Source organism: Rhipicephalus microplus, unplaced genomic scaffold, assembly GCF_043290135.1.
Source record: "Rhipicephalus microplus isolate Deutch F79 unplaced genomic scaffold, USDA_Rmic scaffold_49, whole genome shotgun sequence".
Lineage (NCBI taxonomy): Eukaryota > Metazoa > Arthropoda > Arachnida > Ixodida > Ixodidae > Rhipicephalus > Rhipicephalus microplus.
The window spans coordinates 326554-342243 of record NW_027464622.1 but is presented as its reverse complement, the minus strand read 5'-3'; the positions used below and the strand labels follow the sequence as shown (position 1 = coordinate 342243).

Genomic DNA, 15690 nt, shown 5'->3' with positions numbered 1-15690 from the left:
AGAATTTTTTAATAAGTTCTCTCTTTTTTTTTTTTAGAGATCATAATGGCTGCCGACACACATTGTCAGAAACAGTGGCACGGACAAATCATCGTCTAGAAAAATAAGAGGGACATAAAACAGAAATTGAAGATTGCTGTACCCACAAGCAGTGTTCAGGGATTCAGGAAAAAAAAAAAACAGAATCCAAATCGGTCCAGTCATTTCCGTGCTACTCTTTCCACGAGCAATGCGCAATGTCCAAAACACACTTGTGAGAAAAAGCCTGTCGAAGTTTTCGACAGGCTTTTTTCAATGAACTTTTTTGTTTCTCGTTGGATATTGATGAAAATTGGCACAGACACTAAGAATGACCTCACAGTGCTTCCACAAAAATTTTGAAGCGATACCACAAATAATTTACGAGAAACAAATTATTTCTTCATTGAACCATGTGTAGGGGCTGAGCATAATGTCAAAAAAACAGTATTGAGAAAGCTGCATTTAAAGTTTCAACTTTTCTTTACGTCTCTAAGGCACCTAAAAATTGTGATCTCAGGTTTGTCTTGTGATATTTGACTTATTTTCATGATTTACAAACAAGTATGGATTTCAAACCAAGTTCTTTGTATGAAAGAGTGGTGTGATAGGTATGACAGAAAAGATTGTAATTGAATAAAACCATATACTGAAATTATTACACATATTTTTTGTGATGAAGTTGTAATTAGCATAATTAAGTACTTGATTACAAATATTCACTGAACTTTTCTTTATTTGGAGAGCGGTTTATTGCACCAGAAAAATAGATAACACCATGACGGCCTATGCCTTCTTTCCAAATAACAGTTATGGGCAGAAGACTGGTGGCACAGGAATTTCTAGCAGTATAATTAATGACACGAAACAGGCATATAAAAATTCGTGCCCCTGATTCATACATGCTCTTTCGCCGCTCTAGCTGTGAAACGCATCATCATACAGCCGGTCGCGGAAACTCTAATCTACAGCAATTCATTAACCTCGGAACATTCATAGACGTTCGTGGCGATATCAAGCGCGGCTCCAAGCACGTCTGAATCGCATCACAAAAGCTTATTGACAGCACTCCGTATGACCGTGGTGTGCGCGGCTGTGTGGGCAGTGCAGCCGGCGCGTAATGCACTTGCCGGCGGCGTTCGATGACGATGCGCGAAATGTGCAACTGCGATGACAAAAAATCGGCGAGCACTGCACTTGGCATCGCATTTTCAAATGACGACGCGCGAAACTGCTAGCCGCTGTTCCGAGCAATCCTTGGCAGTGAGGGGGGGGGGGGGGGGTGACGAGCTTGACTGTGTTGTCCGCTGCCGATGCGTAAAATGCCCGTACGTGATTCAGAGGAGCTAGCGAGTGATGTGGTACATTCCTTGCGAAGAAGCACGTCACCAAGAGTGCGCTTGCGCGTCGTTCCTGCCCGCAGTCTCGCTGTCGGCGGAGTTAGGGCTAAAGCCGACTCCGATGACGCGCCGCACTTTTGGACCGCTGCGCGCCTGCTCGTAGTAACCTGATCGCGCATCTGCTTACTGCTCGTAACTAAAGCGTAATTATATCTTAAGTGATTATCAAGCCGTGAACACGTCACGAAGTGGCGATTTTCCGAGAGCCATGTCCTCGCGACGCAGAAGCAGCAGACGACGATCTCCCGGAGCGAGCATTGGGCCAATGGCGAGGCGAGCTGAGTCAACATGGCGGCCACGGCCAATCAAGGGCCTCAACACGACCTTCAAACATTTGCTTTTTGCTCGCTTGTTGTTAAAGGGAGGAGCCAGCTGAGGCGGGAAAGTTACACGGAGAAACGCTCTTTCCGATGAGCCAAAGAAGCCGGCTCCCGGCCCAAGCATCGCGAAGCTATAGTTTTTTGAAAATCGCCGTTTTCTCGCCATTTCCAGAAAAAGTTTTGCTACCTAGGTGGGTAAAACAAATTTTCCGAAGCACTTCTGCGCGGTTTTCAGTGTAGATATTTTGGAACCAGATAGAAAAAGGGTTCCAGAAACTGAAAACTTCAGTTTCAAAAAATCGATTTTTTTTGCCATTTTTCGCGATCCCAAAGCCGCGTCCCCCCTTAAAGGGGCTCTGAAGGTGAATAAGCGGACGTTGATTATCAAAATAGTGGTCCAGAAACCTCAGTGCTACTTTTGTGTTAAGGAAGTGCTTATTTAAAATAAAATCGTGTTTGAAATAAATAAAATTGTGTTCCAAAACAAATCGTGTCATTGTTGCTGTGCCCAACATTGCACGCCTTTACTGTGTGACTGCAGACACTAGTAGTAGCAGAGTAAAAGTAGCGGGAGCCACAGCAGCAACAACTGATATTGAACAATTTTCTATTTGTCTTGTTCAACTGGGCCCCTCTAGATGGCAACACCTATCCAGCCTAACCTGGCGAAGACTGAACTTTTGAACGATTCGCACCATTTTCCATAATAATGCCAGATGGTTCTTTTTTTTTCTATAATGTAAATCAAACAGAAATGGGCAAGTAGCATTTTATTAGGTCTCCTAATGAACGGAACATTTTTTTATTGTAGCCAGTTTGATTACTAGTGATAATTGCAGTCTCACGTCATCAAGATCATTTCCAACATGTCCCCACTCGTGGCGCACATTGTGTGATACATTTAGCTTAATTTCTCGGTAAGTAGGGCTCTGCTGTTGATAATATTGCCATTTAAGACGTCGTACATTTAACTTTCATTCTGACATAAATTATTTGCCTTTAATGACCTTTTAGCCTCTACGCGGTGATCTAGTGGCTAAGGTACTAGGCTAATGACCCGCAGGTTGAAGGATCGAATCCCGGCTGTGGTGGCTGTATTTTTGATGGAGGCAAAAATGCTGTAGGGTCGTAGATTTAGGGGCACTTTGAAGAATCCCAGGTGGTCGAAATTACTGGAGCCCTCCATTACGGCGTCTCGTAATCGTATGGTGGTTTTGGCCGTTAAACACGACATATCGAATTTAGTGGCCCTTTAAAGGGGAACTCTGATGCATTTTCGACCATTCTGAAATAATGCTGTTTTCAAATAGTAATGACAGTTCTTCTAAAGCTAGGGTGGTTCATTTTGCTCAGGCACTTGTCAGTAATTTTAGTTAAGCAATAAACGATGAGTCAAAACGGAAACCGAAGCAGGGAGCCGCTCCGTCATCCATGGGAGGTTTGGATGACGTCGCGAATCAGCTACACACCACCATGGTTGGCCAGGGTGTAAATATAGCTCACGTGCCTCTTCTGACGCGCGAAAAGAAAGTTGGCAATGTCGTCCGACGCGGAATCGGGCTATGCCAGCTCGTCTGAACTTACCAGTGACAAGTACAGTGATGATTTACCAGTGACAAGTACTATTTGAGCGCGGAAGCATCGCTTTTTGATTTCGACCTGACGTCAACGACGACTAACACGCTGTATGCAGCTAACAAAACTGAACTATGCTCACGTTGCCTCGTAGAAGAAAGTGCACGCTGCATCCGTCTGCTGGGGCAAGCGGGGTTTCTGAAACGGAGTAGACCCTTACGTCACATACACAGGGTGGCCCGCGTTTTCCAGTGCGATTGCAGAATCTGGTACTGATTTTAAAAGTTGTTTTCTAAAAATACTAAATCACTTAAGGTTGTATTAATTTCGCACATATTACCATGGTACTGATGAGAACACATGTTCAAAGTTTTGTTGAAATCTGTGAATATTGAAAGAACGCCGAAGTTCTACTTTAAGCCACCTTCGCTGTAGTACACTGGTGCCTTGTGCAAAAGCATGTTAAGATTTTGGAGGGGCAGTTAGCACTAGTCAAGGGACACAGCATATATTTTTCCTCAATTACTCATGCATGTATATGCCGTATAATTGTGAGTACAGTCGAACCCACTTTTAACAATCCCCAATATAATGATCCATCATTTATAACGACCGTATTTCGGTGGACTTAACAATTTTTCTATGCTACACATAGAAACTGTTCATATATAGCGAATATTTTTCAGAGCCTCCTACTGTTACAACAAACACTTCTGACATGGTCGCGGTAAAGATACAGTAGGCTCTCGATAATTCATACTTTTGGTTAATTCAAACCAAATTCAATTTTTTGGTTGGCTCTCTATTCTTTCAGTGTATATTAAAGCCTCCAAATTCAAACTCTGTCAATTGGTTAATTCATACTTTTTGCGGTTCCATGCCGAAAAATATCTGCTGCTTTCCTATTACTATTTAAAAATTTGTGTGCTTTCCTACTACTATTTAAAAAAAACGGCGAAAGCAGAGCAAGTGACCTGCTGCACGGAACCAGCCAGGGATGATTGGTTGTGGTACTGTGCTTTAGTGGAGCTGCGAAAAGTTCATGGCGAATGTTAATTTACTCGTGAGCACACAGTGGCAGTCGCTTAAGGGGAGACGCTCCTCGAAAGCACTTTTTTTTTGTTATTCAACTTAGAGCTTCAGAAATTGGACCACTGATGCAGTTTTTCCTCCTGATTCCAAATCTGTAATCAGTTTTTACATAAGTGCAATAGTTTGGGAGTTGTGTTTCAAGTAATGGTGAAACTTGATAAGTTTTCCGGGAACTTTCGCGCATACTAAATGTTCATGCAGAGAGTTGTTCAATGGCTCCTTTTGCTCCCTATTAGCCATAGAGTGCCGATATCTAGCTAGAAATTGTGCTCCAACTTTGAAACTATGAAAAAAACATCTGTGTAGCAAACTACCCTTTTTTTTCCACTCGACCACCATTAAATTTATGAATAGATATTTACAGCTGATAGGTTGTGCTGATTCAAGTAGATATCGGCACCCTACGCACTCTCCTCAATGTGTGTGCCAAATTTCGTCGTCGTATGACCATTCTAAGTGCCCGAAACACTTCCCGCAAAAAATGCAAATTGGCCAAAATTGCGAAATGAGAAAAACGCGTTTGAAAGTTTGAAAGTCTGTATTTACAAAAATGAAAAACGCAGTAGCACGAAACTTGTGCTGAACACATACACACATGTCCAGAGGGAATATCAGTTGTCTAAAACTCTCCAGCACCGTAGGTTTTCCCTTCCCGGCTGGTGCGGCAGGACTCTTCCACCCGGGCCCTCTTGGCTGCACTGCGACGGTGTGCCCTCGCCTCAGCGGTCTGACGCACATTCATCTTGTGCATGCGCATGCTGTCTCGGCGGTCGCTGAGGGTAACCAGGGCCTCCGAAGGAAGCACCCCAAGCTCTTCCAGCACCTTTTCTCGCGTGGCCCCGGTTGAACCACAGGACTGCAATGGCTGTGGCTGTTTCCACAGCAGTCCGGGAAGCAAACCGGGTCTTTGGACACAGCAGCCATATTTTGCTGTTCAGGGACTCGGCCGCGTTCTGTGTCTTGCCGTGGAGGCACCGGGCAAGCAGCTTCGCATCTGTGAGACGCTTGTAGATTGGGAGGACTGCCAAACCCTGGGCCTTGGTCAGGAGGGGGGTGTGGCACGGTGCAGGCTGGCCCTGCGCCTCAGCACGTCGGTGCTTGCACCACGAGTCTGGGCCTGCAGGACAGAACTTGTGACTTCCAGCACCGTCTGTTGAGCACGAGTGCAAACATGAGGCCCATATGGCAGTGTACATCTTGTGGACATTTCCCCGATTGTTCACAATGGCCACCTGAAAGTAAGTTTGAAGCTTCTGGATGGTGGTCTCCTTCAGCTTCTCCCCTCGTGGAAGTGGCGTTGGCAGCTTCCGCAGGCCGGTGCCCAGACGTTTCGCCACGTGGTTGGTGCACTCCTCTTTTTCAATTGGAGTGTCAGGGTACACGTTGGCATCACAGACCCCGTTGTAGGCCTTGCTGTCTCCATCGCTTAGGAAGATGGTGAACCGCAGGGGTGTCTCATAGTCCACAGTCCTCTGCCAAATGCGCACTGCAGCTTCGGCCTCCATGGCATGCGAAGAACAGTCGCAATTCTTCTCACAAACGGGATGATGAAACGCCTGCCATGTTTCTTCATCGCCTCCCATGTCGTTATGCAAACTGCACGCCAGGCAGAAGTTGGAAAGCACTTCATAGTCCAGGCACAAACCAGTGTCCAAGGACACTACAGTTCCCACACCATTGTGGCTTTTGTGGCCTCTTTTTTGCCATGTGCCGTCAAACATGACTGGCACGTCACTGTTACCAGCCACCTCTTTGGTGACGCTGCGTGCCCTTTGCATGTTTTCACAGACAGCCTTCACTGCCGCACTGTGAATCTTTTTGCCGATAGCATGGAAGGTCTTATGGTGCATAGGGTTTGGCAATCCAACTACTGCACAAAATCGTGAAAGTTGCTCATGCCCGATACCGACGGCACGCGCTGCAAGCACCACTTTCAGGTTCACGGCAAAGGCGTCACGCGAACTCCCGCTGTCGTAGCTTCTGCTTGCACCGCGGCCGCCATCTGACGCGACCCGCTTCGACGAGTACGCGGACGAAAGGATGCTCTCCGAGCACTCCGCATTCTCGCAGTGTAGCTCCAGAAACGCCGAAAGGCCTTTCCGCTTTTTATTCGGTGCCCGAACTGCGAGTTTACTCTCGTGACAAACGGGGCATGCCGCGCCTGCGACGACGGCCGTCAATGCACCCAACTCGCACAGCACTACGCTTTCGGCACGATCGGCATTCGGCCTGACGTCGTTTTCGAATAACGCGATCTTTTTCTGCGATGCACTCACAAAATTCACTGCAGCGTTGATCTCGTCGTCGCAGTTGCCATGGTCGACGTTGCCGTGGTCGATGTTAGGCCTACCGGCCGCTGGCCCGTCGCGGACATTTTCGTTGGCGGTGGCTTTCTTGTACGTCCTCCGCCGCTTCCCTCTGAACTTGTTCTTACTTCTGTATTTCCGATGGTCGGCAACGGCCTTTTTCGGGCTTGCCATCGCACGAAAACAGCGAAAAATAACTCCGGAAAACAGTGAAACGAACTACGGCAAGAAAACACGGGTGCTGTCAGCCAATGGCGGCCCTGCGTTAGTGGCGCGCGGTTTGAAACGGCGGGAAAAGACTGTTTTTGTTGCTTTTTTTTTAGATTTTTCGTGAACGTACGAGACTTCAAGAACCGGGATCGTGGAGAGTAAGGACAACTCTACACGAGCCAGCGGCCGCAATATGGCGGACAGCTCTCTTCGCGGCCCCGCGAGCACGCGAACAGCAGCCCGTTTTGTGTAAATTTCGTGATGCCGCGCGTCACTGCCGCTCACTCAGACGCGTTTTTCACTGACTTCTGATGCTTATTTCGCTGTGATATTTTCAGATGTCAAAATATAATGTATAAAGATGATAAAGCAACAAAAAACAGAAAAGGTGAAATTTGGAAAAAAAACGCGACTTTTCGACCCGCGTCTCCCCTTAACATGTAAATAGGCCTAACCTTTCACTGGAGGGGTTGTTAGCACTCTTCAATGAAAATAGACTCAAACAATTTGGTTGCTAAGTGCACACTTTCAAGGGAACGTCCGTATAGAACACTAGCTGCACTTCACAAGGCAACAAATTAGAAAATGCACAGCTCAGTCTCGCATAAAGGCCTTTTATGCAAACTTGTGGTCCGTCGCCATTATGTGATAACGATGACACTGTCATACTCTTCTTACGGGAGGTTGTTGGCAACACTGTTTCGGTTTCATTTTCAATCGCAGGCAATTTCCAGACTATTTTTTGTCGTTAGAAAGATGCGTGTTGGATTTTTTTTTGTAAGATTTAGAATAAATATTTGCTCGCACTATTTTCAACTAAGTAATGCTGCCACCGGCGAGAATAATTTAATGCAGCTTCCTTACAGAGGCACAAGGTCGTGCAGTGGGCTTATTCAGGCAGTTTGTAGCTGTATTTTGGGGGGGGGGCAAGGCTGAGTGTCACTGCCTTATAATCTTAATTTTGCTATTATACGAATCTTGCGTGGTTCCCTGGAAGTCGTATAATCGGGGTTCTACTGTATGCATCTTATTGATTGATTGATATGTCGGGTTTAACGTCCCAAAACCACCATATGATTATGAGAGACGCCGTAGTGGAGGGCTCCGGAAATTTCAACCACCTGGGGTTCTTTAACGTGCACCCAAATCTGAGCACACGGGCCTTGTATGCATCTTATGGGTTTCACCAGTAGCAAGACAAAAAAAAAAAACGAATGCATATAGTAAACGTGGCCTGAGATACCTATTACAAGCTCGTTTCTTCATTTTTTAACTATGCACTGTTACGAGCCGCGTCGGTGGCCCCAGCGGACCTAGTAGGTAGCGTGGAGCTGGGTGGTGGTCATCATTCCGCAGGCCACGGGGACATTCAGAACTCCAGAAAGCTGAGGCAGAGGGACCGGCGTAGAGGAAAACTTAACAAGACATTTATTTACAACATGTCGGACAGTAACGTCGGAACGACGACTCTTCTCGCGTCTCTCTCTTCGTTCCTTCTGCCGTGCTGCTCCTGCTGCCTCGCTGTGCAGTTCCGAAGATAAGGGCGGAATGTCACTTCGGGGAACCAACCACTCATGAAGAGCACAACACAAGTATCCCTTCACGCGCGTGGCAGACACACGTGGCACACGCGCGGGAACTCGGGGCGACCACGCAGGAGGAATTCGCTGCAGTCGCCCCTGCAGCACACAACCGGCCTTCCGCACATTCCAGAGGGGCCTGCTCATAGCCACTTCTCCGCCGGCAAAACGCACAGCCGAGACAGACAGCCGGTGCAGGTGACAAATCCGTACCCCATAAAAAAATGTCCGAGATGGCTGGAAGTCACGCTTGGGGGCAGCTGGCCCAAGGACTTCGTTACTGCTTTGTAACAGCACGTAGAAAGAATTACAATGGCCAATCTTTTATTCAGAGTCGGCGGGAACCGCCGAAAAGTCTGTCTGAATAATCGAGTTTGAAAGAAAGGATTGACCAGAAGAAAAAAAAAATGCCTTTATTGGCCCAGTGGCCGAGTGGCCGAAAAAACTTGTCGACGCATGTCTGCATTCAAGCATGATCACAGACGAACAAGCCTGACTGTATTCCAGCTTGTTGTTGGCCAAATTGAATTGTAAGCTGTAGCGTTATGGCCAGCACTAAATTGGCATTTGATAACTAGAGGCTGGATTTTTAAGCATTAAAGAAGGCTTAGTGAGTTCGTTATGTTTTTAGTTCTTTTAGAACTGTTCAAATAGTTTGGTGCCAAATAAGCTCCAATTATAAAAAAAAATTTTGTCTCTCCACCTGTAAGAAAATTTACCTTGTCGTACTAGCAGGGTTAAAAAGCTGAAGGCGATGGTACTTATATGCGAGTTTGTTCAGAAGATTAGGGCAAATAGTCATAGAAAGTTTAAGCATTTGCCTTGTGTGTTGGGATGAACAGCCTTAACTTTTTTTTTTCCACATTTTAACTTGAAATTGTTCTCTTTCTAGGCACTTCAATGAAATGGCACACGGCATGCGGCCCAGAACTGTGTCAAGCCCAATTCCTTACAATCCGTCTCCAAACTCCTCAAGGCCTCTTAGTCCAGGTGCCGTGTCTTCTTTGCTTGTTTTCTTAGTTTCAAGACACCAGGTCAAGCATTTTCAGTGTAATCTTAAGGGGCCAAGCGTAAGGTATTGTTGAGTGAGTAACCCTATCATTCAATTGTCTGTGACATAGCGGGCAGAAGGTTTTCTTTCTTTATTGTCATTTGTTTTTGCCTGTGATTCGCACTTCTTTAGAGGATTAAGCCAAGGCATTTTGCTACATGTTACAGGTCTTCCAGTTAGTGGTGTGCTGGGCAATCTGTCTCGGGAGGCTCTAAGCCCATCTGGGTCTCTAAATCGCTGCCAGACTTGTGGACAGTCCCTGTTTCATGCAAGTGGGCCTACAGCACCGCCATCTGCATTCCTGCTGCCTTCCCCATCTCCGCCCACAGTAAATATGCTGCCGCCACACCCTGCTGTGAGTGAGGCATTGCAACTGCCCTAGTAGTGATTTCTTTCCTCTTTGTGACTGAAACTCATTTGTATTGTGCAGAGTTTCCCCTCCTCAAACCAGGCCCGTGTGCGCACGTCATCACAGGAGCGGTTCTCCAAGGGCCCTGCCTCAGCAACACCTGTGGTGTCTCCAGTCGCACCCGGTCACCTGAGCATCACAACAAACCTGGCGCCGCCAACTGTGCCAGCTGCAGCATCCCCTATGATGGACTGACCGACAGTGTTCCCACAAATTGCAATGATGGAACCTTTGTGTGTTCCACTTACTACTGAAGTCACAGTCAATTTTCTGCCCTAACTATGGAAGCAGAACCCCCAAGTGAGCTGCGCAACACCAAGTGCTTTTTTCAAGGCACACTATTGAATTGAGGCTGAAGGAAGGGTTACCAATTCACCAGAGTTGGTGGGTCTTGTTACAAGTAGTTAGCACGCCTCAAGGGTTTGTGGATGGCAACAGTATGCTCATGGAAGGTTTGTTGGCAAAAGAAATGCCTTGTTTCACATGTCCCTCTTTTTAAGCTGGTTGTACAAGTGGTTTAAAATGCAGCTCTAAAGTTTTTTTAATTTTCTATCCTACAGGACAGTAGGTTTTTGTGCATTACATACTTTTATCTTGTGCTTGTACTATCTTGTTCTTAATGTGCTGGTTTGACACACCAGGTTTGACATGCTTTTTCATGTGACAAAGTTCGGGAGGGAGGGGGGAGACACTACTGCCAGCCAAAGAAGCTGCTAAAGAGGCTTGGGATGGGGGCTTTATTTATTTAACGGGGAAATTCAGACAGCAGTGTATTGTATGTCTCACTCATGGTGGATGTCAGTAAATCAACACTGTCATGAGTGAAAAGGGCAGCACTATAGAATGTTTTATTTTCTCGCCTGTGCACGCTTCTTGACGTAGCCTGCATTGGCATTAACCTTTACAGTCCGAGAAAGTAGCGCCTGCCGATGGAGTTTTTAGTTTTGACCTCGAGGGTGTCTGTGTTTGTGCCATTAACTGAGCTTTGGTAATAGAGGAAGTTGGATATCCAAAGGTTTTCATAAATGCAGGAGAGGGTTGCATCATATGGAGTAGTGAGTAATGACTCCCCCAGTGGTTCTAGTCATTTCAGGTAGGGTTATCTACTACACTAATTAATTGATTGATGGAATATTTGCATGAAAGCTGCTGAGTGCTAAAAAAAAAAAAAGCAGGTCTTTGATGCAGTGCAAATTGGTGAAGCAGGCATTGAAAGAGCCCAGTGAGAATTTTAATGTTACTGCTGTAAGGTTACCATAGTTGCTTTTTTTTTTTTTTGCATTGGGAATGCGTTTTTTTTCTCTGAAGGGGATGTGTATTTTTAACCAGATTACATGCAGGGAAGTGCACGTGCAAAACATCTAGAAAAAATATGAAGGCCTCCAAACTCCGGTGTAACATCATGCCAGTGAGATGGGCCTAACCGTTGGCTTCGGCGCATCTAGGCTTATTGTGCTTGTAGGCAGTCCCATTGCAAGTCGCTATTTGAGACTTCAGAAAATTAGCGCTGTCTTTTTTTTTAACCTAGCAATTTATATGCTCTGGTCCCAACGTCAGACACATATAACTAATGGAAAAATATTAGTCCTTCGCACTGGTTCACGACCTTGTATCCCATCATAAGCAGCATCATTCTCTTACTCTTTCCTTAGATTAATTAACTGTAAATGATTACAGTCTAAAAATAAATAAGCTTCGCCCACATCACCGTCCCAACCAGGCATCATTTTCATAAATGTCCCACTGATTACAATCTCTAATTTAAGTGATGTCAGGACCTTTGACTCGGAGGAATAAGAATTAACTGCCCGCTCAAGTGATCGCATCCCAAACCAGGCGGGGGGAACCTTTTTGCATGCTGACCAGACTATATATACAAAGACTCTTTCATACGAGCTCTTTGAGGACCCATGCCTGAAATTGTGCCAGAAAACTTCTGGACGCTTCTCTAGTTCTCTCTCCAGTTTGCAGTTGTGAGAAAGTTCTGATGGGCTTGTCCCCGGTCGCATGGAGACAGGTGGGTCATTGCATGCCAAATCAGTGTTTTTCCTACCACCACGAATATGACTGAAAAAATTTCCACATGTTAAATTCAAAACGCACCCTGCTCATTTATTTCTGTTGCCAAAAATTTCCCGCCCTATTTATGAGAGTCTGTAGTTTGGCGCCGACTGAGCTAGAGAGCATCAAACTTTTTTTTTTTCAAAATAGTTTTTGTAATTGACAAAATTGTATTTACGGCAAGGTAATGAAGTGACCTAGCTGTAAAGTAATGTCTTATACAGATTTAATTCTTCGAGGGCGGGCTTTGCCCACGAGTAATATTGAATAAAGTTGCCAAATTTGGCATTTTTGGGGGGAACACCGCAAGCTCAAAGGACACAAAATATGTGCTGGTGGCCTATTTAACATGCTGCAAAGTAAAAATAATTTGGTCACTGAAGTTATAGGGGATAGTCTGAAAAAAATTGTGAATTTCACCTTTTTGGGGAAAAGCATTCTATTCAGCGTCAAAAAACTTGCCTTGGTGGTCGGACTGAAAATGTGCACAATATCTTATTTGAAAGCCCCATTTATTAGATAATATGTGAAGTTACTAAGGAGTATTTTTTTATTTGAAAAATATTTTTTTGAATTTATGTATCTCCACCAGCTTATTGCCTATGTAACTCAAGCAGTGTGACCCCCCCCCCCCCCAACACATACCAACCTAGATAAGTTATAACCAAAATCACCTCCCTCTCCCCCCGAAAGATTTTGTGAGCGGGGGTGGTGTGTGAGGGAGGAGGCTATTTCGGTCGTAACTTATTTACGTTCATATGTGTTTGCACATGTGCGCCTATGTATGCACATGTACACCTGAAAAACACAGGTGGGACCTCGCCGGGGGGGGGGGGGGGGGGGGGTCACAAAGTATTCTGTAATGACAAATGGTAAAAACAGTTAGTTTAATCGTATTTCCAGTGGTTGTGTTCACTCTTGCATTCTATAAAACAGGCCTATACACAGAACTATCAAGGTTTATTTTATTGGTGTACATTCAATCATAAATGTATCGCGTATCACTTGGTTGACAAGTCCTTTCAAGGTTAGTTCTGGTTCACAATGCCCGCTTCGTTGGGTCGGAAGGAAACCTGGTCACTCGAAGATTTGGTCCTCAGTCATAATTTGGTATGCAGTTTGGTGGACAGCAACAGCCATGGAGGCATCTGTGCTTTAGTGGATGACCGTGGGAATGACTAACCACGCATACATGTAGAAAGCAAGCACATATGTGATGCAGCATGCTCTGCATGCGGCCGCTGTAGCATTGCAGTCATGGAGAAAGCTTTTTTCTTTCCCCAACGCTGGACAAGTTTGTTGTGTCGCAATTGCAGAGAAAGATACTTTGTTCACGATGCGGGGTGCGTCGTTTGGCGGCGTTTCTCCCCCATCTGCTGCTGTCATCTCACTGTCATGATGTATTGAGCATTGAAGGAGATTTGGAGGCCTTGACATTTTTCTAGGTGGCTCTGCCATTTGAGCCATGCTCTGCTTTTGGTGCGACAATCTGTGTGTCAAACTACAGATGCAGTTTTGGCAACATTTTGTAAATAGTTCGCACGTTTTAACTTTGTCATTCTTTCTGTATTTGTTCAGGTTTGTGAGTAATGCACATTGTATGAAAGTTTCTGGTGTGTGATAATTTGTTGCTGTTCAACTAACAGTCAGTTTGGTTCTCTTGTTAACTATAATTGCTTTGTGAGTGGTAGCGAATGTGCTTTAGCTAGTGCACCCAGTGCTATCTTTAGTGCAGTCGCCAGCAAGAGGAGGGAAGCAGTCAACTTGGGCCCCCCGACATGCTTGTTTCATAGTGCGGTCTGGGTGATGTTGTGTGTTAAGAGACCTGTTTGCGGTTGTCCCTCTGCCTTGTCGTTCTTGTACCACCTGTTCTTAAAGTGTATTTTGGCACTATTTACTCGTAACCTGTAACCTGTGGGTTCTATACTTTGAGGCTTCCGTGAAATGACAGCCAAGTGCTGCTGTTCTTTTTTTTTTTTTTTTTTTGAATGTTGCTGTTGGGTGCCGGAATTTCTGTGTCAAAAGACACAAAGTAAAACCTCTAGGTTCTATACTTTGAGGCTTCCATGAAATAACAGCCAAGTGTTGCTGTCTTTTCTTTTTTTTTTCTTTTCTTCTTTTTCTGAATGTTGCTGTTGTGTGCGGGAATTTCAATGTCAAAAGACGCAAAGTAAAACCTCTAGGTTCTATACTTTGAGGCTTCCATGAAATAACAGCCAAGTGTTGCTGTCTTTTCTTTTTTTTTTCTTTTTCTGAATGTTGCTGTTGTGTGCGGGAATTTCAATGTCAAAAGACACAAAGTAAGATCCCTAGGTTCTATACTTTGAGGCTTCTATGAAATAACAGACAAGTGTTGTGTCTTTTCTTTTTTTTTTCTTTTTTTTCCCAAATGTTGCTGTTGTGTGCCGGAATTTCAATGTCAAAAGACACAAAGTAAAATCTCTAGGTTCTATACTTTGAGGCTTCTATGAAATAACAGCCAAGTGTTGCTGTCTTTTCTTTTTTTTTCTTTTTTTCCCAAATGTTGCTCTTGTGTGCCGGAATTTCAATGTCAAAAGACACGAAGTAAAACCTCTAGGTTCTATACTTTGAGGCTTCTATGAAATAACAGCCAAGTGTTGCTGTCTTTTCTTTTTTTTCTTTTGTTTCCTGAATGTTGCTGTTGTGTGCCAGAATTTTAATGTCAAAAGACACAAAGTAAAACCTCTAGGTTCTATACTTTGAGGCTTCTATGAAATAACAGCCAAGTGCTGCTGTCTTTTCTTCTTTTTTTTTTCTTTTTTCTGAATGTTGCTGTTGTGTGCCTTTTTTTTTTTCTGAATGTTGCTGTTGTGTGCCGAAATTTCATTGTCAAAAGACACAAAGTAAAACCCCTAGGTTCTATACTTTGAGGCTTCCATGAAATAACAGCCTAGTGCTGCTGTCTTTTCTTTTTTTGTTTTTCTTTTTTTTCTGAATGTTGCTGTTGTGTGTCCGAACTTCAATTTCAAAAGGCACAATGTGAGTGCCAGTGTGCTGAAGGTCCCAAGCAGATCTGCAGTTTGTGAAAGTTTCCTTTGTGTTCTGACTTTTCTATTGAAAGATGTTGCTGTAGCTTCTGACTGTGATACCAGTTGAGTGTACCCAATTCCTATGGGTTGCAAGATCTTATTGGGTGCTCCAAAAAGAGGGGGAGGGGTAAAGCCGAACTGATCAATTAGTGGCACTGGTATTGAACATGCAAGCGTGCATGTGTGGGTGTGTCTGCACACAAGTATGTGTGTTTATAGGTTGTAACAGGTGTCTGTTTTCTAACAGTGTTTGCACACAGGACTTCAAAAAGGTTTGTTTATTGGTTTGGTTTCGGAAGCATTTCATTACAATAAAAACAATGTTGTGCCTTTCACACATGAAATGTTTGTGGTTAATTTGTATATTGGCATTGAACCCCTACCAAATTTCGATGGGAGTGACATGTAGTACTAATGCTTAGGTTCTATGTATTCACTGCATGCTAAAGATCATCAGACAGTCAAAGTTATTCCACGCTATGACGTACGTCACAATCGAATCGCTGTGTTGGCATGTAGAAGACATTTTCAAATTTGGAGTTTTAGTATTGCCACTGCAGCCAGCTTTTTCGCAGACAGTAGTAAGCTTTGCATTCTCGCCACCATTGGATTGCTCCT

General features: G+C 44.6%; 1 protein-coding gene across 1 annotated transcript in view; it reads left to right on the top strand.

Annotated features, from left to right (window-relative positions):
• Nucleotides 1-15416, top strand: part of LOC119161116 (coiled-coil domain-containing protein 6) — a 44644-nt gene extending 29228 nt beyond the window's left edge. Inside the window, exons 5-7 of the mRNA XM_037413454.2 lie at nt 9394-9491; nt 9720-9907; nt 9983-15416. Coding sequence (XP_037269351.1) covers nt 9394-9491; nt 9720-9907; nt 9983-10156 — 460 coding nt within the window. The 3' untranslated portion in view covers nt 10157-15416. The remainder of the gene's footprint in view (nt 1-9393; nt 9492-9719; nt 9908-9982) is intronic.
• Nucleotides 15417-15690: the final 274 nt, after the last annotated feature.